The sequence below is a fragment of the Physeter macrocephalus genome, chromosome 9 (genome assembly GCF_002837175.3).
Source record: "Physeter macrocephalus isolate SW-GA chromosome 9, ASM283717v5, whole genome shotgun sequence".
Classification (NCBI taxonomy): domain Eukaryota; kingdom Metazoa; phylum Chordata; class Mammalia; order Artiodactyla; family Physeteridae; genus Physeter; species Physeter macrocephalus.
The window spans coordinates 93,675,436-93,698,988 of NC_041222.1; the positions used below are offsets into that span (position 1 = coordinate 93,675,436).

Below are 23,553 nucleotides of genomic sequence, written 5' to 3' on the forward strand. Positions count from 1 at the left end.
CTGGAGGAGGGGAGCAGGTGGGACCTGGGCAATCAGAGACTTGGAGGACCCCAACGCTCCTCCTCTGTCTTATCAAAAACAGCAGAGGGCAGCAGCCTCCTGCAGGGGTCTCAAAACGACAGCGGAAGAGAGATCGTGTTCCTTGAATTTCATGCTCTATAGTAAAAATAATCTGGCTGCTCGCGTTGTACTCCAAAGCATATGTGTGCATGCGTGGGAGTGAGTGTGTGTGTCTCCCCACTAATCGTTCAGTAAAACTGAAGTTGCAGGCAGATGAGCCTCAGATACCCTGAGGCTGGTGGGGCCATCAGATGCACACTACCTCATAGCCCCCAGGTCGGCAGTCTTTAGGGCGAAAATCCCAGGAGAGAAGGGGAGGGCTTGGAGAGAAGAGGGGGAGGGGAGCAGTGGTTGGTGTGCAGAGACCCAGGCCGGCCAAGCAGGGAGGGGCATCCTGGGGCCTGGGAGGTACGGATGCACTCAGTCATTCAGCTGGGCAAAGGAAAGGAAAGGGAAGATTCTGAACGTCTTGAGGCCCTTGGAAAGGCCCCTCCTCAGCCCTATGCCCACCCTGTTTCTGCTGAGGCAGTGAGAGAAAAGGCAGGACCCTGCTGGGAGAACTTGGAGGAGGCTGTGGGTCGAGGGTGGGCTCCCCTCCCCAACCCCTGACCCCCAACCCCCGACCCTGAGCTGCAGTGTCCCTGCCCCAAGCCCACACCCGAGCCCGGGGGATTTGGTTGGATAGGGGGCCCCAAGAAGCCAGGGTGGGTGGAGGAACACGGGCCTACCTGGCATTTCCAGTGATACCTCTTATGTTTTTCCAAGGCTCACGCAATCTGCCCTCAAACACTATGGAATCTCCAGAATCTCACTTCCAGCCCCTCTTCTCTCTCCGCAATAGAATGAGGTCGTTACAGCTACTGTCATCCCCATTTTCCAGATAAGAAAATTGGCTGACTCCAGTGATCTCCCCAAGACCACGTAGAGGCAGGGAGGAGCGTCCGAGGTGCTGTGTGAGATGCTCTGTGAGCTGGGCCAGGTGGGGCTGGGCAGGGGTGCTGGCAGAGAGGAACCCGGCGACCCGAGTGCCCAAACCCCCGTCCAGCCAGGATGCAAATGAACCACGAGTTTGAACAGGACCATTATTCGGGTGCCCAGGGATTCAGGTCACCTTGCTACTGGCTTCAGGGTGCAAAGCCAGGCTGTGCTTCCCCAGTCCTGCGAGGCAGCAGAAAGTATGTGGCCCGGGAGCGGTGGCATTTGGCTCTGGTTCCTTTCCACGCAGAGCGGAAGGAAAGCCGCCAGTGGCAGGATTATGTTTGCCTGCCTGCATCCTGGATCCTTTACAGCCCCCATTCAGGCCACAGGACCCGTGCCACCAAGACACATGGATGGGGTGAGCAAGAAAGGGCCTGAGGCCTACACTGGCCCGTGGGCCAGCTCCGCCCTCTGTCCTCCCACCTCGGGAGGCCAGGCTGGAATTCCAGCATGTAGGGAACACGTGACGCCCAGAAGGAAAGTTACCGCTGTGGCATCAGCCCTGCGGCTTCACCGGGCGAGCAGGCTAGGCTGACTTTATTAAATTCACAGATCCTCCCCCGCCCTGCCCTCCTCCGCCTCCCCCCACCCCTGGCCTCTCTCCCCGCCACCGACCCGCCCCCTAGAGCATCAGCGCAACCTCACTAAGGGAAGATATGGAGTGTGAACCCAGAGGGAGGAAGGCCTGGGGGCGGGGTGGGGGGGACGGGTGGTGCTCAGCAGACCCTTGTCTTGATGAAGGTCAGCATCCCCTCAGCAGACGTGTGACTGGGGGACAAGCCCGGTGGGCTCTCGGATGTGGGAAATGAGGCTCAAAGAAGAGAAAGCGCTAGAACTGACGTCACTGCCCTTGTTCTCCCACTGACTCACTGCATGTGAGTGTGTGTGTCTGAGTGTCACGAGTATGTCTGTGTGTGTGTGTGTGTGTCTCTGCACGTGTCTGTGCGTCTGTCTATGTGTCTCTGTGGGAGCGCACTGCTCGTGTGTGTCCGTGTGCAGGCTGATGTGCGAGTGACAGGGCTGTGTGTCTGTGCGCTGGGTGGAGTGTATGTCTGTGCATCTGTGTGGTGGAGGAGGATGCAGAGAGTTTTCCTCCAAAGCCCTGGGAGAGCAGTCAGGCAAGCTTCACATTTGTCCTTCCTTCTCTTCTCCCTCCACAGAACCGATTCCTTCCCATCCTCTTGGGCTCAAATCCACCTCATTCACTCATTCATTCCAGAAAATACGGTCTCTCACCTCCACGGGCCCTGCCAGCCTCCTCCTTATGCCCCAATCCTGGGGCCGTCTGCTCTGAATCATAACGACTAGGAGGGCTCTCATTTATCAAACACAAGCCAAATTACACGCCAGGCTCTGCACTCAGAACTTTACATTCATTCCCTTCCTCAATTCCCATGACAACCGGTGAGAGGGCCGATGGTATGCCCGTGCTGCAGGTGAAAAACGAGGAAACTTGGTGAGGTTTTGCACCTTCTCCAAGTTCACAGAGCCAGTAAGTAGATAAACAAGGATGACAACCAAATTCTGACTCCAAGCCCGTGCCCCAGGCTCGTAACCCCGCGTCTCTGAACGGTCCTCACCCTCCCGCCCTCGCCCCATCCCTTGCCCGGTATTGAGTTGTCCCACACGGGGCAGGGCCTGCGGCTCAGCCTTCTGGGGGGCTCCCTTCGGGCTCTGCCCATTCGAAGTCCATATGTGAAGTCCACCCTGCGACCCGCCCGGAGGAGCCGTGAGTCAGGCCAGAGTGTACGTGAGGGGAGAGAGCCACCTCCCAGCTGCCCTTGGACTCAGGCCAGGCACACATTCAGGGGTTGCTGCTGGCTAAGGAGCTCACCTGGACTGCTCAGAGACCTCTGTGTAGGAAAACACACACGTATACGCAGAACGGCCCTCCTGACCTCACTGCTGTGGAATCCCTTCCATAACCGCAAGTGTTAGGACTTTTTTTTCCCCAGAGTTCAACTTCAAAAGAGAAGTGAAGATTTGAAACACTAAAACATATACACATTTTTCTTTTCTAAGTAAAGTCTCTCTACACTTGTGAGTTTTACATTAAGCCCAACAGCCCAGAAGCCAGCAATGCGCCTGGCACTTTTTAAAATTCAAATGAAAGTCTGAATGCTGGTCCTCTTGCCTGAGACAATAGTTCACTGGGCTCTCCGAAAGGCTTCCTTCCAAGGAATTCACAGAACCTTCTGGACCTGTCCTACTCAAAACTCATCATATCCCCCTGGGGCTGGGGGGGGGGGGCGGGGAGTGATTATCACCGGCTTCCAAAGGGGAAAATAAAGGTGCCTTGAGGCCATGCCCTGCCCTGCCTTAACTAGTGGGTTGGTGGAAAGAAGGGCTAGTGAAGAAGCACCAGGGCTGGTCTCCCAGTCTTGTGCTTGAATGGCTTTTCACATTTGCTGCATCTGTGAATGACCTGCAAATTCCACAATGTGACAGCCTGGGGCTGTCGCCAATGAGGATAAATCGCCAGTTTTGAAAGGCTAGTTGGAGATTGCATCAGGGAAAGATACAGGGGGAGGCAAGGCAAGCAAGCAAGCCTCTAAGAATGCACTTCACAATTTCTCTGAAAGTCAGCACAGAGCTCATGGCCTCCCGGGGAGGGCACATTTGCAAGGGCCAGATCTTAGCCCAACGATCCCCCTTCCTTCCCTCTAGAAGCCGTAATTTAATTACATAATTAATTACATAACTTATCAGCCCAGGCCTTCCCACCTGAGAAGTCATCCTTGGAGAGGTGTCGGCTGGGACCGCCATGATGGAGATATACTAGTCTGCCATCATCCCAACTAGAACGCGGGACTGACTGCTTAGCGCTGCACGATTGCGGCTCACTTAGCGAGCTCCTTCCCTCTACAGCTAACAGCTTCCTGCATCTTGCTCTCAAAGCCCTTAGCTGTCTTTATTTGGCTGTTTTTAAAAACCGGCCTTCCAGATAGAGATCCGTTTTCCCAGATGCCGTCTTGGCACCTTCCTCAGCACCTCAAACCAGACGCACCCAGGATGCCCTCGGTCTTTCCTTCCAGCCTGCAGTCCTCAAGCTTCGCATGCTTTTTTGTTTCCTCTCTCTTCCCACTCTTAGGGCCCATTCTGCCCCAGAAGTGCTTTTCCTACCCTTCAGTCACCTTCTCATTCCCACTTCTATTGTCCAGGCAGGTATGTAGTGGAAGTAAGAGAAGAGCGTCACAATTCTGTCATTTCACGGGACCCTGTATCTCTCCCCGGTCTGGATGAATGGCTGACCCAGTCCATCTCACATGTGGCTGGCACATCTATCCAGCTGACCGCTGTGCATTCGTGGGTTTGGCTCAAAACCTTCCCGTGGCTCCCCCAGGGCTTATGTTCCTAGTCAAGAGCCTTCCTGATAGGACCCACCCCATCCCCTCCGTGCCCTTTTTCCAGACTCAAGATGCCAGGCTGACATCACTTTTTTAACCCCAGTATCAAGCTGCTCCCTGCAATCCTTTCTTCCTTCCTCTCTACCGATCAGAATCCTCCTGACCTTCAGGAAAAATCTGGTTCATTCAATCGTTTGAAAAATACCTGTTGAGGGCTGTGACGTCCCAGGACGTCCCTCCCCCAAATATCTCATCCACATAGATTCGACTTCTTTATTCCTCTAGCATTTGCTTTTCCCTCAATTCATTCTTGGCTTATACTGACTACCTTGTACTATCTATCTTTTCATTTTGCCACCTCATCGGACTGTGAGTCTCTCAAGGACAGCATTGTGCTGTATTCATTCTTGTATTCCCCACGGCAACGAGTGCCAGACACGAGACATCGTGGGTCCTCACATATTCTTGGAACAAACTAATAATCATTTTTAAAAAATCCAGTTACAGGAATTCAGCTTAACTAGAAATGTTGAGCTCTCCAGCCAAAAATGTAATAAAGACTCCCTTTATTCTTGGTTTAATGCAAAATAAACAGAGAGGCTTGCCTTTTTTCACAGCATAGCGCTACTTGTGTGACTTACCGATGGACAAGGAGATTGTCTGCCCTTTATCCATGCGACCTCTTGTCATCTGAGCTATTTAACACCCTCCCCTTTCCCCTTGAAATCTGAGGCTAATAAATGGTTATAAACTGAATTAAAAGCTGATCTGACCCTCAGCACACATTTAGATGGTTTAGCTACATGGGTATCATCTGTAAATAGTACAAGACATGTTGTACTGGAAGAAGCTGGCTACACTGTAATTATCCCCTTTTGATGATCAGATCGGAAATTCACAGCCTAAGAAACTGCTGGGAATATTCTCTAGCCAGTGATTCCTACCGGGCTACATAGATGAAAGGGAAGGGGGAAGGCAGTGCAGCGATCGCTGTCGCTCAGCTCTTTGTGATGGAGACCAGTCCGGGCAGAGGGGGTCAGGGTGGGAGTGGCTTGAGAACTGAGGTCATGCTGAGGCACCAGAGGAAAAAGCCGGCAGTCAGTCTGGGCCCTCCTCCTATAAACCAAGAGCTTTGCAACGCTGCTGGAGAATCAAATGCTCTGTGTTTCATTTTCCAACCTGAAAGTAGTGGGGTGGGTAACAGAGGCTGCTTCTTTGGAGAACAGTCAAGACCTGCTGTCTGCAAGAAGGTGGCAGGACACCTGCGCCAGCAACCAGTCCCTCTGGCCCAGCAGGGGTGCTGAGGCCACAAACCAGGCAAGTCCGTGGGCCTGGCCAAACGGTCCACCACGCTCCCAGGTAGGGGACCTGACCTGATGCTTCTCCTCCCATCACCATGGTGACAAAGTAATGACTTGGGAAATCGTCTTTCTCCACTATGGGACAGCAAATTTCGGGAGGGCAAGACTGTCCTTTCATTTCATCGATCCCTTGATTCCCAGGGCCCAGCATAGGGTCTGGCTCCGGATTAAAATGTAGTGGATGAACAAACGAACAGACACAGCATCCAGCTGCCTCAGTAGCAGCCTCGTGGGGATGGGGCTGGGGGGGAGTCGTTGTTGGTGACCCCTCCAGCATGGCTGGGGTGACTCGAATGAACCGCCTGGGCCCTTTGCCACCACCTTCACCCCAGTCACATCAGGAGCCCCACCCTCAGAACAGAGCTGCCCAACCAGGGCAGAGAGAGGCTTTCACCAGCCCAGCTCAAGCCCCTACTGCTTCCATAGAGCCGCCCTCCCACTGATCTCTCCCCACTAACCTCTCCCTTTCCAAACTGCCACAGAATTTACCATCCAATCCACACTGTTCAATGTTGGAGTACATACTGCCATTTATTTATTTCTTCTATAACAAATTATAAGGCTACTTATTTGTTAATTTCATCTAACGAGTGAGCATAACATTACTTATTTCTTTCAACTCGCAAACAATTATAATATTTATAATTTTCAGAGGGCTGTGTGTACAGCACCCCGGCCCGGGGTAGGGTTCCCAGATCTGCCAGGATGTGCACAATTTCAACTATTCTGTTCTGTTAGCTGCATAAATGCCCTTTTGCTTTTCAGAAGCTGTGACCTACTTTGCGTTGGGAAAACAGGTCACCCTAGAACTACTTCTCTTGTTCCCCTTGTGGTTGGTGGCTGGTGAGCCCAGACCACATAGAGGCTCTCAATAAATAGAATCATGGAATGTTAGCACCAGACAGGATCTAATACCTCTTCTTGCCCAAGCTCTCTGTAGGCTGGGAGAGGAAACCCAGGAGAGCTACATGTGATGGCCCAGCTTGACAGTTCGGCAAGTCTGGGGATTGAGATGCTGTGGGCTCCCATCGTGGCCCTTTACTCCCTTGCTGAAGGGTCCGACACAAACCGCCCACTTGCTACCACCTCTCCTCCTGCCACAGAGGGAAGCCGGCCAGCTACCCTGTGGCCTTCGGGGGAAGCAGGGCTATATTTAGCTTGGAGGGACCACCGTCTTCTGAACTCCACAGAGATGAAAACAGACCCCCTTTCTTTAAACCACCCAGTGTAACCTGCTGCACGCCCTCTTGGCGGGGTTGGGGGGGTGTCGAAACTCCTGGCCGGGAAGTGTTTGGACCTTTCTAGAGTTAATCACTCCCTTTCAGGCTCCATGCATCCACCCCTAAGAGACCCCCAGATGCTGGGGAGATAAGGCTGCTGCTGAGGGGAAAACCTTGAAGCATTTGGCAGCTAACTGTGGCTAATAAAAACCTGGACTTCTGGAATTTAAAAAATTCACAACAGCCTCCATCCCTGTGGCTAGGAGGAGAAGAAAGAGCTTTTTCAGGTCTCAGCGCCCCTCCAGAAGGAGGTGAGAGAGCATAGGGGAGGGGTACTGATTCTCCCCACCGTTGGAAGTGACTACCCTTCTCCTGGCTCCATCCTTATCCTCCCACTCCAGGTCCCTCCAGACTGCCTGGGCTGCCGGCTGTCACAAAGGAGAAATTGGGGCTCCGGGGCCACTCGGGGGATAGGCCACCCCTAAATCTCACAGCCGGGGGATTTCCAATCAATTCTGGGAACCTAACTGCTTTTGCAAAAGAGCCTTTAAAATAATGGGTAGAGAAGAAGGTGGGGTGAGAAGGTGAAGAAAGGAAAAGACCTGTATGTTCCCTGACCTAAAAGTACACGGCCTCAGCCACGAGCCTTTCTGTGAGCACATGACTTAGCAATGTGCAAAAGAGCCAGTGCAGAGAGGGCCATTCACAGGGCCATCTGGATTTGTAATCTCTCCTTATCTAATGCTTTTTCCAACTTGTCCACCACCGCAGACAGGAAACAAAGTCTCTTGATTTAAGAGCCTCTGAACTCCTGGGAGGTTCGGCTGGAGCTCTGTTTTCTAGGTTTAAAAAAGATATATTCACTTGAAACTAACAGTATGTTACATTTTATTATTGCTCCTGTTTCCCTCTTTTGAAGAAGGTTTTGAGAATTGGCCCAAGACTCATTTTCCTGCGGAAAGTGCTGTTTTACAGTGAGGTGTCCAGAGACACAAGAAGGGTCAGTCCCTCTGGAGATACAGCTACAAGTCTCAGGCTCCAAGGGGACCAGAACTCAGGGGTCCTGCCTTCCACTCTGGGGTCTAAAACTTAGACCACAGAAAAGGGGAGAAAGGAGACCCTGCTTGGTTAATTCTCTGGATGAAATGAACCCAGGTTGTTGAATCAGTGGTAAGGCGAATCTCTTGTAACACTTTATAGTCTGCAAAGCACTTTTCCAGAAATCATCTGATTTTTTTCCCCTTACAGAATGAGTGTGTGCCGTGCCATTCTGATGGAGAAACCACTGCCACTCTGGATTACAGACTTCATAGCTGGAAGGGATTGAATTCAACCCACTCATCTTAAAGAAAAGAGTGGACTCGCTCTGTGCTCTGGCCAACAGGGAGCTCAGGGCCCAAACCTGTGAACTCTCCTTAGGTGGGGTCATTCATCTGAAGAAGAGGCACTTTTTCCCTCCTCTAGAAGGGAATTTATGAAGTGTCAAGGGGCCCCTGAGGATGCCCCAAGCAGATGTAGAAGTCCACAGAAGCACAGTTAGCTCATCCAGTGAAATTCCATCATTCAGGCCCCAGGGTTTAGTGACTCATGCCTCTGGCATCCCAGAGTGGAATGAACTTGGTCTAGACGATGCAGTTTTCTTCCACTCTCTGCTTGGGGAATTCCAGTGTGCTCCGGAGAAGGAACAAGCCGGTGAGGGTCATCTATAATGGTCTGTGATCTGTTCCCAGTCTCCAGGGGTCAACGAGGGTGGATATTATAGAACCCGGCTTCACCCTTTCAAAATAAGGGTGAGAAGAGATGGGGTGTCTTCATGACCTTCACTAGCCTAATTGTTTATATCTGGGGTCACAAGACACAGAGAAGGCATTAACTGACACTTCACTCTTGGCTGCTTTTGAATTTATGGGCCCCCAACCGGGGGAAGATGAGAGGAGTGGGGCTTTAATTTTCACTTTGATGTGAAAGAGTGCGGGTGAGAAGTGTCTGCTTTCAAGGCCAAAGTCATGACGGGCCAGAGAAGAGGTAGAGAGAGATCCCGAGCACACACACACTAGCTGGCGTCCCTTCTGTGTGTGTGTGTGTGTGTGTGTGTGTGTGTGTGTGTGTGTGTGTAAGATGCATGACCCCAATTCACACAATGGTGGGCACTGCCAATAGCCAGCTACAGCTAGTGTGCACCCCCTGTGTGGGCTGGGTGTGTTTTCATAGATGCAGAGAAACAGGGGGTCTTAGAACTTGGTAATCACCTCGTCCTGTGTCCTTCCCATCTAGGGATCTGGCTGTGATATTCCTGGCAGGAGGTCATCCAGTTCCTGCTTGAGCTACTCCAGTGACAAGGAGCTCACCTCTAACAGGTAAGCCCCATCGCCTGTGTTATAGAGTCTTCAGACTGTGTTGAAATGTGTAGCCCCATCACTCAGCCTTAAAGAGTTTTCACACGGAGCTGAAATCTACATCCCAATCCTTCCCCATCCATCTTAGTTCTGGAAGTTAGCATTAATCACACGCTTCTCCATGGTAGCACTTCAATAGTTGAAGAGAACGGACATGTCTCCCCCCACCCCCATATCTCTTTTCTTGACACAGTATCTTCATTTCTTCATATGATGTGGTTTCCAGACCTGTCTCCACTCGGCTTGTCCCTCCTCTGGGAGACACAGTTAAGAGATGACCCCAGAACTGCACTTAGTTCTTGGTCCAAAAAGCAAGGAGTTTAGGGAAATAAGTCTTCCCCAGTGTATCAGTTTACATTCACTTTTCTAGCAGCCATACCACACCTTCGGCTTATACTGAGCTTTTAGGCAACCGGTTCCCTTCAGGGATCTTTTAAACATAATCAATGCTTTCAGTCACTTTCCCTGGCTTTTACTCTTTAGCTTTTCCCTGCTCCCGCCCCCCACCCCCCATGAACCTTGATATAGGCCCTTATATTCATCCCTAACATGTTCCAGTTTGGGTCTATTATTTCCACCTCGTGAGGTTTTTCTGAATCTCACTCCATGATGTTTTATCCCAGCAAGCCCTCCTAGTTTTGTGTCTCCTATAAATATTGTCAGTATACATTTTAATTTCCATGCAAATTTCTGATACATGGTGGAAAGGCAGAGCAGAGCCCTGGGCTACACCAGTAGAGACCATCCACTGTGTTCACGCTAATTAGTCAGCAGTTCCGGGTATCATGAGTCACAACTCCCCCCTAGCTGCATGTCCACCAAACCTACATGTCATCCTCTTGTCCACACACATCTAACGGGACATTTCTCTAGCCAAGACGAGTGATTGCATGACTTAAGCTACTGACACAGCTACTACATGAGGTATTTCGGAGAAACTTCTCACATCCCACAAATATTCCTGGTAGGTGGTTTGGGTGGCTCCCTACCCATCGGGCCAACCCTGCCCGTGTGCGTGAGCTTGAGCCACAAAGTCCTGGATGGAAGAATCTTCTGGTAACTCTGCAAGGTTCTCGCCAGACACCCTGAGATCTAGGCCTGTTGATGACCCACTTTTAGCAGATACCAAAGGGCAGAGATTACAGGGGACCACTCATCAACTGAAGATTTCCACAGCATCCCTGGCTACACAGGAAAGCTTCTAGTCTGGTCCATGGTAACCAGTCTGATTCGTAGGAGAGCAAGAGGGAGGCCTTCTAGGAAAATACAAAGCTTAGAGGCTGCGGAAGTTATCCAGCCCTTTAAACCAGACTCCCCTCAGCTAGCCCTCTCTGGGCCACTGTAAACTCATTGAGGACCTAGGCTCCTTGCCTTGGAATGATCTTCCAACTTTCCCCGAGGCATGCATCTTGTCTTCTTGGGTTATAAGGGCTAGAGGACAAGGGTCATGTTTACTTTCCTCGGGTGGTATCCCAGACCATGATGTGTGTACAGCAGGCCTCCAAAAAATGCCCAGAATAAAGGTAGATACTAAGCTTTCCTATCACAGAATCTCAGCCCTTCCAGAATAAGAAAGTTCTCGCCAACGTATGTTTTTCCAGTCATTTTTCAGCCTATTCCACCCAATTAAGGTTCTGCTTTCTCTATGACCCATCTTATTTCCCCTTTAAATGCTAAGCAGTAGAACTGGCCCATAGAGCTATTCCATAAACATTTCTCTGTTGAAGTGCCCTTCACAGAGTCCTTTGCCAGAACCATTATTTTTTTTTCCCTAGGGACGGATGAGCCTTCTCATTTTCCCAATCCAAAACCCACAAACATTTTGGCCCACCCTCCTTTGATTCACGCTATCAGTGACTTTCTTATGCCCAGAAGCCTGGATCTTTGCTTGACAATCCATGTGGATTATCCTGAGGTTGTAGGATGAGCAAAAGCCCATTAACAATGTCACACATTGGCCCTGAATCAAGGCCAGCAGTTTGCTGAAGCTGTTGGTTTCAAGCAGGAGCCTAAAGAAGTCTCTTTCTATGGTCTGTTGGCCGTTTCAGAACTTTGGAAATGTAATGGTCAATTCATCAGAAAGAAACATCTCAGTCATTGGTGATAGATATGGGCTAATATTTATTTGTAGTTGATTAATACTGGGATTCCAAAATTTAGAGATCCCTGATTTAACTTGTTCAGTAGAATTATAATACTGTTAGATCCAATTACTACTAAAAAATTTCTGTGGACCCCCCCGCCAAAAAAAAAACTCAAAGATGTCACACATAACTTCACTGTCCTATTAGGCAGGGCAATACTATGAAGGAATGATTGGCTTCTATGCATTTCTCATCACTGTTTAGCTTGATATTTTATCCTAGGATATTCTTCACCCAAGTGGATAATGATCTTTGGTTTTCATTTCTGGGAAGAAGAAAATTTGGGAATTGGAGATATTGTTCCCATTAGGTACCCAGCATTATTTTTACTGGATACGATGGTGAATTAGATGTAAGCCCTGCCCTTTGGAGCTTCCAACATTGGAAAGATGAGATACATATGAGTGGGTGCTAATTATTTCATATAAGGTTATAAAGAGTGGCGATGGAAAGTGTGAAACTGGACCGGATAAGTCCACCCTCCAAATTATAAACTTCATGGTAGAGCAAAGCTGTCATCAGGAACTGGAAGACTAAAGTACATCAACCCTGTAACCATCTTTTCTAGTTATCCCAAATAAAATAGCAGCATTTGAAGAGTGTCAACTAGAGGTGGTCTCATGCTGCCAGCTGAGAGAAGGCTGGGAATCCTTTTCCACACTATCATGCAGGCTTGGACCAGTTCCCAGCATACTCAGTGAGCTCTTGGAGCATATGAGAAAGACTGGGACAGGGTGAGTCATGGGAGGAAAATGTAAAGACCACAGTCTGGGGAGAACTTCCTCTGGAGCCCAAATAGGGCAGTTTCAAGAGTCACCTCTCCTCAGCATTAGTCCTGAGGTCAGCTGGAGGCTAAAGCACAGTGAAGGCTCCTTGGCCTGGATTCATGGCAGATCCAACATCCCCTTTGGGGTTTGGAGTCCCCTTGAGGAGGGAGTCTTGGCTGCCTCATCTTCCTGTCCTAAGCCCCACATATGTTGCACACAAGAGGAGCGCATTATATGTTTGTTCGTTTTGTTCTCTGGCTGGAGAACTTGTTGAAAAGATCAATCTGAAATTTAGCCATAAATGTAGGAGGGTCACAAGCCCTTTTGCCATTCCCAAATGCTGACTTGGGTCAGGCTGGCAACATCAGAATCATCTGAGAGAGCTTAAAAATAATAACCTGGTCCCATAGTGGGAGACTCTCATTCAGGAGGTCTGGGATGAGGTGCCAGTGCATTTAAAAAGTGATTCTGGAGACTTCCCTGGTGGCGTAGTGGTTAAAAATCCGCCTGCAAATGCAGGGGACGCAGGTTTGTTCCCTGGTCCAGGAAGATCCCACATGCCACAGAGCAACTAAGCCCGTGTGCCACAAGTACTGAGCCTGCACCCTAGAGCTCACGAGCCACAAGTACTGAAGCCTGCATGCCTAGAGCCCGTGCTCCGCAACAAGTGAAGCCACTGCAATGAGAAGTCTGCGCACCGCAACGAAGAGTAGCCCCTACTCACTGCAACTAGAGAAAAGCCCGCGCACAGCAACGAAGACCCAACACAGCCATAAATAAATAAATTTATTTAAAAAAAAATAAAATAAAAGTGATTCTGATCCCCAGCTAGATCTGGGACAACTGTCCTCTGGCAGCCAGTCCCAGGATGACCCCAAATGACCACTACCTTCTGTAGTCACACCCTTGGGTAATCTCCTCCCACACTGGATACTGTTTGTCTGAGTGACCAATAGCATACAGCAGAAATGATGGCCCATCACTTCCGAGATGAGGTTATGAAAGACGCAGCTTCCAAGTTTTGCTCCCTCTCTCTTTCTCTTCTGAGTCACTCACTCTAGAGAAAGACAACTGCCATGTCTTAAGGACACTCAAGCAGCCTATTGGGAGGTTGCGTGGAGAGGACCAGAGGCCTCCAGCTGACAGCCAGAAGGAAGCAAAAACCTGCCGACAACCACAGGAGTCAACTTGGGAGAGGAGTCCCCAGCTCCAGTTGACAGCAATGACTGCAACCTCATAAGATGTTCTGAGCAGAGTGAACTGGCTGACCACTCCTGGATTCCTGACCCTCAGAAGCTATTCAAGATAATCCATGTTTGTTGCAAAATATGAGGGGCGTGGGATAATTTGTTACACTGCCGTTGCTAGCTGATACACCTTCCTAGTCCAAAGGGCAAGCTCCTGTACATAGCACAGGCCTTTCTAGCTTCATTTCACACTATTTCCACATTCATAATTTACAGTCTTGAGTGGTACCGACCCGCTCATCCCCAGTTCACACCTCCGTGACTCTGTGTCATTGTCCAAGTCATTCTCTGTGTCTGGAATGCCCTTTCCCCACTGATAGCAGCCTCTTCTCCAGAAATCCTTCCTCAACCGCCCTGACACCAAATGAAATTGGTTTAGGTCCCCCCACCTGCCACAGAAGTGATCACACACACTTCTCGGAATCATAGGTGAGAAGTGAGATACATGGAAGAAGGAAAACGTTCACATGAAGGAGTCATCCAGAGCACATGAACTCGTCAGAAAGAGAAAGATAAATACCATATGATATCACTTATATGTGGAATCTAAAATATGACACAAATGAACCTACCTATGAAACAGAAACAGACTCACAGACTTGTGGTTGCCAAGGGAGAGGGAGGGTGAGGGAGGGATGGAGTGGGAGTTTCGGATTAGCAGATGCAAACTGTTACACATGGGATTGGATAAGCAACAAGGTCCTACTGTAGAGCACAGGGAACTATATTCAATATCCTGTGATAAACCATATGGAAAAGAATATACTAAAGAACGTATATATGTATAACTGAATCACTTTGCTGTACAGCAGGAATTAACACAACACTGTAAATCAACTACATTTCAATTTTTTAAAAAAAGAGCACATGACTTGCCTCTATGTTGTTGATCAGCGTATTGTCAAACTTGAACCCAGGAATTCTTTTGTCACTGCACACCACACCCACATCTTCCGTGTGCTTGCAGTCAGTGACACCCCAGCCATTGGAGGAGCAGGCTGCGAGGGTCCCCTCGTTGCCAGTGCAGTAGACGTTGTCCAACCAGATGGGCCCTAAGGAAGCAGAGAAGAGAGAAGCCAAGCTCCACGTCAGAGTAGGTTCGAGTCTTTGGGGGCACCAAGGGCGTACACAGAAAGAGAGTTTTTCCCTAATTTTGGCAGCTGTGTGTGGTCATCAATTGGTCCGTGTGTTGAGATATTGCATACAGTTCTAGACCATCTGGATTCCCTTGCCAGAGGGATGTGATTTAGGGGTGTGGCAGATTGAACATGATTAGAGTAGAAATCAGATTTAAGCCTGGAAGGCACGTGGTATAATGGGAAGAACAGGGACTTTGGATACTGAGCTGTTTGATACGAATTCTGGCTCAGCCACTTAGCTGTCTGATCCTGATCAAAGCTCCCTACTCTCATCGGTAAAGTGGGGATAATAATGACACTCGAATGACAGGGGCGTGTGCAGGTTAGAGATAATACATGACATGTGCCTAATTTATCATTGGTCCACAGTTACTCAAAAAACGGTAACGATGATGCTGATGGTGATGATTTTAGTTACGTTGACTATGGCACAAGCTCAGAGAAGGCAACTCACCGTGCAAGGCCACCTTCCTGAACCCAGAACCCTGGTCCTTCCAGTGCTCTTTCCACTTCCTGATGTTTCCCACCCACTGATTCAGAGATGGCCCAGCTAGGCTAACCCACAGAGCCTCCTCCTCACGTTTCAGAAGCCAGGTGAAGGCAGGGCTGGTTTCTAGCTGGGCAATCTGCCTGGGAGGCCGTGGGACTCTGCTCACCTCCTGTGCATTTACCTGATTTGCAGTAAGTGGGGAATTCTGAGTGCAAAGTGCTAGAGGGTTAACCACAATGAGACACAATCTCACACCCATTAGGATGGCTACTATCAAACCAAAAACAACAACAGAAGATGACAAGTGTTGGCAAGGTTGTGGAGAAACTGGAACCCTTGTGCACCGCTGGCAGGAATGTAACACTGAAACCACAGAACACGTCTCAGGGCTCCGTGGAGCTCAGGTTCTTTATGTCTCGGCACAGAAGGAATTCAGTACGAGGCAAAGCGATAAGTAAGAGGTGGATTTAATAATATAGGACGCTTGTGAGACATACAAGCAGGTAGGCAAGGGAGTGCTTCCCCAAGAGCTGGGTGAACTACATTTTTATAATCAAAGGAAAAGTGGGGAGGGGTAGAAGACCACCTTCTTCCTCATTCTCGAGTAGACATCAGGCTTCCATCATCAGATCCTCCTCCACATTGGGGGGTGGGGAAGTTTTTTGTCCCTCTGTGGCCCAACCAGGACTGTCACGGCGCTATGGAAATTAGCAAAAAAGGTGGCAATCTACGCTAAAATAAGGTAAATCATCTCAGGTTTCAGTATAATGAGGGTCTTCTACTCTGGAATGTCATCTTTCTCCTGTATTTTTGTTTTTAGTGCGTGCAGAGGAACATGTTCTAGGACTCGTTAACTTGCTGACCTCAATGGCAGGATACAGGTGTCATTTTCCTACCACTGTTTTGTCGTCTTGAGGCCTGTCTCGTGCTTCTAGTGCGTGGTTTTATTGCTAAGCAAGCCTGCTTTCTTGAGTGATCATTAACTTACAGGGGTCTCCCGAAGTTCCGTCTCTGTCCATGATCTCTTAGTGGGATTTTTAAACTATTGGATTATCTTACTCTATCCCTATCAAAATGGTACAGCCCCTGTAGAACACAGTATGGTGGTTCCTCAAAAAATTAAAAATAGAATTACCATATGACCCAGCAATTCCCACTTCTGGGTATATATCCAAAAGAACTGAAAGCAGGGTCTCAAAGAGATATCAGTACACCCATATGCATTACAGCATCATTCACAATAGCCAAAATGTAGAAGCAACCTAGGTGTCCATTGACTAATTGTGGTCTATACATACACTGGAATATTATTCAGCCTTAAAAAGGAACGGCATTCTGACACATGCTACAACATGGATGAACCCTGAGTTCATTATGCTAAGTGAAATAGTCCCGAAAAGGCAAATACTGTATGAATCCACATATATAAAGTACTGAGAGTAGTCAAAATCATAGAGACGGAGAGTAGAATGATGTTTACCAGGGGCTGGGGGAGGGGGAGTTGGGGAGCGGTTATTTAATGGGTATAGAGTTTTAGATCTGCAAGATGAAACGTGTACTGGAGATGGACTGCACATCAGTGTGAATGTACTTAACATTACTGAACTGTACACTGAAAAATGGTTGAGATGGCACATTTTATGTTACGCGTATTTTACCACAAAATTTTTTTTAAATGTTAAGTGCTAGAGGGTTTTCAAGTAGTGAGTTTTATTAGTATTACTACACAATGAAAGGAAACAAAGTCAAAGCTCTCCTTTTCCTCAGGACTCCAGGAGGACTCTAGTACTGCGGTCCCCAACCTTTTTGGCACCAGGGACTGGTTTCGTGGAAGACGAGTTTTCCGGGGGGGTGGGGATGGTTCAGGCGGTAATGCGAGCCATGGGAAGTGATGGGGGGCGGCAGATGAAGCTTCACTCGCTCACCTGCCGCTCACCTCCTGCTGTGCGGCCCGGTTCCTAAGAGGCCACGGACCGGTACCGGTGCATGGCCTGGGGGTTGGGGACCCCTGCTCTATAGTATAATGGAGTCAGAAAGCCTGGGTTCAAATTCTCTCTGCCTCAGGCTTGGGCACCACGTGACTGGGTCAACTACTTCACCAAGCCCATTCTCAAGTGAAAATAATGATACCAACATATAGGTCGCCATGGAGATTCAATGAGATAACATATGTCCCTAGTATGTGTTCACCCTCCCTTTCTCCTTCCAGTAAGTCAGAAAAACAATGAATTCTGTTGTTTCCATGATGCAAGGAAAAAGCAGATAAAAACACTCCCACTGTAAAGATGAGAAAACCAAGGAGAATCTGAGGTTCTTCAAGGTCAGAGGGGACCTGGGGCCAGTCTCCTGACTTCGAGGCCCCGCTGAGACATGTCTGCTGCAACAGACGGCTGCTCAGGCCTCAAAGGAGAGCACCTCAGATGTACTGAGGGGAACAAAGGGCTTATTGAAAACATCTGGGCTGAGGTTTTCCAACTGGTTTCTCAGTTTGGCCTCGTTTCCAAGCCATCAAGCTCCACTGAAACATATGCTCCCTAATCGATTGCTGTTTCAACAACAAACCAATGTTTGTCTTGCTAAGTACTAGCAACGGAAAAGACCCTCCACGGTCTGAAGCGGGGCCTCTTGTTTGGAACATTCTGTAGCAAAGCTGCTGAATGGACAGAGATGGTGAAAAGAAACAGAGCCCTCATTCCATCTGCAGTGAGAGAAAACACCCTGGCTAAGGAGATGGGAAGCAGGACAGCACACAGCTAAAAGCACCAGGAAGAGCTGCAAAACAGATGCCCCAGGGCCTGCTTTACTTTTTGATAAGGAAGATTTGAAATTAGCACCCTGGAGCGCTAATGGGCACTATTATCCCAAAGAGCTGCTTTCTTAAGAAGCTTCAATTCACCCCCAATAATTCTACCCTCTAGGCATTCCCACCAGTTACCTTCTTAGATAGTGGAAATGTAAATTTCTACTTAGCCCCCAGATGCAGGCATGATAAACTAATTTGGCCTGATTTCATGACATTATTTTTTCCTGTATGCTTAATGCCTAACAACTAGACGGTTCTGATTCCAAAGCAACCAGCTCCTGTTCTCCTGTTGGAATGCAGGGTGCTTCTGGGCACAGTTCAGTACATGCCATCTCAGAGCTGCTAGGAAAGTGCCACTAGGGACACAGATGGGGCTCAAACTTTGGATGCAAAATGCCAATCCGAAGCAAAACTTCATTTTACTCTTTCCACTCATTTAGTCTAAGAAATCCTTCTCCTGGTGAAAGGAGAAGAGATGTACAAACAAGTTAACAGACCATTTGGAGGATAAACATCATCAATACAATTCTATTTGAATGTCAGTACTCCCCAGGGCTGTTGGGGCAATGGAAATCATTCCACTTAGGAGCTTCAGGACCCCACTGTGGTCATCTGCTGGCTTTGTCGCTCTGATCTGAAGAACGAGGGGGTGAGGGGAAATCACATCTAACCTCAGATCTGAGGACAGGCAAAGGAGAGCAACCATCTGAGTTTCGGGTGGCTGTGAGGCCATCCAGAAGGTGAGAAATGGGGCAGCTGTGCCCTCTAGAACCTTCTAAAAGGGCCCATGATTTCTCTGAGCTCAGAGATGTTTTGGGAGAAAAGATCTATTGAAAGGCTAGGCTGGAAAACCTAGAAGCTCCATGGATGTTCTCCCCAGCTTCATTACTACAGCCTGAACTTCAGAGGAGTTGATGACGGTGGCACTCCTGGGCGGGTGGCCTCTCACAGGTTCACCTACAGTGTTTCCAGTTCATCCACAGAGCCGACTAAACCCCATCGGAGCACACCCCAGGGCACTGGTCACTATGCCAACTGTTTTTAATATTCTTCAAAATCAATCTGAATCAGCGTTGGTGGTATCGTGGTGAGCATAGCTGCCTTCCAAATCAAACTGACTCAGTTGATTAACATTTACTGAGTGCCCCCCTTGCACCCAGTGTTACAAATCCTAAACTGATGCTGATGAGATTCAAATGCATTTTACATTTAAAGGGTCTCTCATGATAAACCAAGTACCGCTTTACATAGACAGCATAATCCTTAAAGTCCTACAGACATGACAGTTAAAATTTTTAGCATCAGTTTCTCCTTTCCTCTCTTTGGTACCTATTCTTTCCTAAGTCTCGATGGTCTCAATAGCCCTAGAGAGGACCCTTCCAATACTCTAAGTTACTATACCTCCTCCCTCCAATGACTCTCCTCCACCCTACATCAGCTAGCATCCCAAGGTCATAGCTTAGACCTTGACGTTACAAACAATTGCACTCCCTCCCCAATCTCCATTTCAACACTTCTGCTGTGCATCTGCACCTACAACTCCATCTCTCTAGCACACTCATTCTAGTACTGCAATCTCAACCCACAATCCATCGATCCTAGCAGCTTTCCCCAGTCCTTCCATGGCTCCATGGAGTACCTTCCTACTTACCCAGTGTAAACTTCATAGACCGCGATTTTAATCGTCCCCTTGAAAATTCCCTCTACTCCTGTGAACTTTTTTCCCTTCATCATCCTTGGATGGCAAAGTTTGAGCCAGGCTAACTCACCTCTCCAGCGCCCCCATGCCTGCTCCTGAGCAGGTGAACATGGGATGGGGAAAAACCATATCCATCTTACCTGATGACAGGTAAATTTTAAGTTTGGGTAGAAAGGAAATAAAGATGTCACTAGAAAAACCCCAAAGTCATTGGAAAATACTTGCTATAAAATAATTAGGCTTAGAGAGCCTGGAATAGAAAACATAAATCTGATGTTGCCCCCAGAACACTCAGCTAGCAGAATAAAGGAAGATGTGAAAGGATGGAGAAGTGTCCAGAGTTTTTGTAACAAAGACAGCAAATGGGTTTTAAAACAGCGTATGCTAACTCATCTGTGCTGCTTTTACTCATGTCATAGTAAGGAACCCAGAGCCAGCTTCAGAGAACATTTTACTTTAACTGCCGTGTCTTGATCCGGTTATTCCAAAAAGACGTATTCAATTACACAGAGGTGAGACATGTATGAGATGCTATTTCCTTCTCCTATAATTTCTAGAATAAGTGAAAGCCAGGGTTGGAAGGGACCATAACAATGATCTATTTCAGTGACTCCCAAACTTGGCTACATGTACAACCACTTGGGAGGCTTCCAAAAGTTACAGAGTCCTAGATTCCAGCGCAGACCCTAATTCTGAACATCATAGGATAGCACCCCAGGGGATTCTATGCCGTTGGTGTGGCACTAATCCGTTTATCCAGGATGAGAGTTTCGGCACCTCTGATTGATTCCAGCATCCAGGCCCACGCTGACACCTGTGCAGCTACTTGGCCAGGTGGAGGAGCTGCTTTTGCTTTACTAACCCAAGGAGGGGCACTCCAGCTGGAGATTTTATTTATTAAATTAAATTAATTAATTAATTAATTAATGGCTGTGTTGGGTCTTTGTTGCCTGCGTACAGGCTTTCTCTAGTTGCGGTGAGCAGGGGCTACTCTTCATTGTGGTGCGTGGGCTTCTCATTGCGGTGGCTTCTCGTGGCAGAGCACAGGCTCTAGGCACCGGGGCTTCAGCAGATGTGGCATGCGTGCTTCAGTTGTTGTGGCTCGCGGGGTCTAGAGCGCAGGCTCAGTAGTTGTGGCACACGAGCTCAGTTGCTCCGTGGCATATGGGATCTTCCTGGACCAGGGATCGAACCCATGTCCCCTGCATCAGCAGGCAGATTCTTATTTTATTTTATTTTTATTTATTTATTTATTTATTTTTGCGGGACGCGGGCCTCTCACTGTTGTGGCCTCTTCCGTCACGGACCACAGGCTCCGGACGCACAGGCTCAGCGGCCATGGCTCACGGGCCCAGCCGCTCCGCGACGTGCGGGATCCTCCCGGACCGGGGCACGAACCCGTGTCCCCTGCATCGGCAGGCGGACTCTCAACCACTGCGCCACCAGGGAAGCCCCAGATTTTATTTTAAAATAATATCCTTGACCCTTAGCTACTTTCTTATTTAAGACCACAGACTATGACAGTTTCAAGAGTTCTTAGAGAGCCTAACTTCCAGATTAGGAAACTGAGGGCAAGGAGGATAAATGTCTTCCTACAACGCATATAGATAGTTAGTTCGACACAGGACTAAGCCCAAGGTTCTGGGCTCCAACACCTGTCCTCCCTCAAAATTACCCTCCCCCAATTTTTTTTCAGTGTATTGACTTTAAAAGGGAGGAAAGAAGAAGCCAATCAAAGTGAAAAAGCCAAAGCAACTTGGCTCCTGTCATGGCCAAGCCCAGAACAGCATGTTGGTATTAAAAATGTGAACTCTACTGGGACAGGAGGGTGGAAGAGTCAGGGGACACTAGCCTATGGGCAGCCTTTGTGACAAAGAGGAAAAGGCACTTCCTCCAGGGGGCGGAAGAAAGGCACCGTCTCCCCCTGGCTGACGCAGCCCCAGGCAGGGCACAGGGCTCAAGAGATGACCAGAGACTGACTTCAGCCGCCCCCTAGGGTCACTAACCAGCCTGGTTTCCCAGGACGAGGAATTTCCCAGGCTGCCAGGCTTCGTGTGCTGAAACCAGGAAAGTCCTGGGCAACGCAGGACGGGTGGTCACTCTCCCCCTCCCTGGCACCCCTCCGCTCCCTCCTTCCAGCACAGACACGGAGGCTGCCCAGATGGCGTATTATCAGGAATTGCTACTTGACGGCAACTGCAGCTCCGTTTGCCAGGCTATCCCCCCTCCGTAAGCCTGTGCCCGGGCTCTCCAGGTGGCCCCAGGGCTCGGTTCCCAAGCGCGGAGCGGTTTACCTTCCCCTTTGCCGTAGGAAGAGCTGGCCGTCCAGGACCTGGCCTCCACGTAGCCCAGCTCCCGGCAGACGACGTGGGCAGCGTGGATGGAGAAGTCGTCGTCACACACGGTGCCCCACCGGCCGTCGTAGTACACCTCCACCCGGCCCTCGCTGTGCTTCCTCTTCTGGCCCGCCAGGCGCAGCTGGATCTTGACCACGTCGGAGGGCACCTGAGGCTGGTGGTACTCCGGGGCGGGCTGCTGGAAGTAATCGGGGTAGTGGGGCCAGCTCTCGTACTGCGCCAGGCTCAGGGCGGGCAGGAGGGCGAGCACAGACAGACAGCCGCAAAGGCAGGAGACTCCGGGTCTCTCCATCCCTGTCCTCGGGCTGGAAGGCCTGATGGAGGGGGACACTTGGCGCTCAGGAGGGACGGACGGACGGGCAGCAGTTTCCTGGAAGAGAGGAGAGGTTCGGGTTACAGACATCTGGAAAACGGCCAGTGATTTCGTACTATTTTGCTTAGGATTGAAAGCTCATTCTGGATTCCAACCTCTTCTCTTCTCCCATCTTACGCTTCAGCTAGACAGGTCTGGGAAGTCCTACTTCTTTGCCCACCGCCTTCCCAGATCTTTGAAATGCTTTTTTCCAGGATGACTCCTGGCAGGAAACAGAGCACACTTAGACTTCATTTGAGTAGAGTTTTTGGTTTGTTTGTTTTGTTTTGTTAAATATTTATTTATTTATTTGGCTGTGCTGGGTCTTAGTTGTGGCACATGGGATCTAGGCTGCGGTATGTGGGGTCTTTAGTTGTGGCATGTGGGATCTAGTTCCCTGACCACGGATTGAACCCGGGCCTCCTGCACTGGGAGCAGAATCTTAGCCACTGGACCACCAGGGAAGCCCCCATTTGAGTAGAGTTTTTTAAAAAAATACTATGTACATTAATGGATAAAGAAGATGTGGTAAATATATACAATGGAGTATTACTCAGCCATAAAAAATAACGGAATAATGCCATTTGCAGCAACATGGATGGACCTAGAGATTGCCCTCCGGTGGGCTACTGAAGCAGCCCCCAGGGACTTCCTTTAGACCTTCTCCTCACCCCTCCCAGACACCTTCATATCCCCAAAGAGGTTACAAACTGCTTAAGGGCAGGACTTGTTTCTTATCCTTCTTTGCCTCCTCCAGAGTAAGCATGATAGGTTGGAAGACATGTTTATGGAATGAAAAGGTGATCTGGTTCCAGGTACCGAGTGGCTGGAGAAATGCAGATGTGACGGTGTATGTTGAAGAGGGCTCGGGTACTCCCAGGTAAGGTGGCCTTCCTCCCTCTGGACGTTAGTTGACCTGCATGGAAACGGCATCTTCTGGGTGCTGAGAATAACACTACGAGGCTTTGAGTCTCCATCTTTACTTGCTCACGGGCTGTGCACATACCTGAACCTTCCTATAGCTCTGCTTTCAGGTTCCAGGCCTCCAGACACCCCGACGAGCTGCCCACCCACACCAAAGATCTCATTATGTTTTATACTCTGGACCTCAAGATGGCTGAGACCACTGAACGAGGAAGTCAGAGGTAAAGCCCCTTAAACAGCTCTTACGCAGGGCCTGTCCTTAGCTGAAA

At 49.2% G+C, this 23,553-nt stretch overlaps 1 protein-coding gene and 1 non-coding gene across 2 annotated transcripts in view; one reads left to right on the plus strand and one right to left on the minus strand.

The window, feature by feature from the left end:
- LOXL2 (lysyl oxidase like 2) overlaps positions 1–23,553 on the minus strand; it is a 94,144-nt gene that overhangs the window by 44,796 nt on the left and 25,795 nt on the right. The window contains exons 2-3 of the mRNA XM_028494198.1: positions 21,946–22,378; positions 14,397–14,572 (exon numbers count right to left, since the gene is read on the minus strand). Coding sequence (XP_028349999.1) covers positions 14,397–14,572; positions 21,946–22,300 — 531 coding nt within the window. The 5' untranslated portion in view covers positions 22,301–22,378. The remainder of the gene's footprint in view (positions 1–14,396; positions 14,573–21,945; positions 22,379–23,553) is intronic.
- LOC112066756 (small nucleolar RNA SNORA2/SNORA34 family) lies at positions 11,317–11,453 on the plus strand. Its single transcript, XR_002892851.1, has one exon. It is a non-coding gene; the product is annotated as a small nucleolar RNA SNORA2/SNORA34 family (small nucleolar RNA).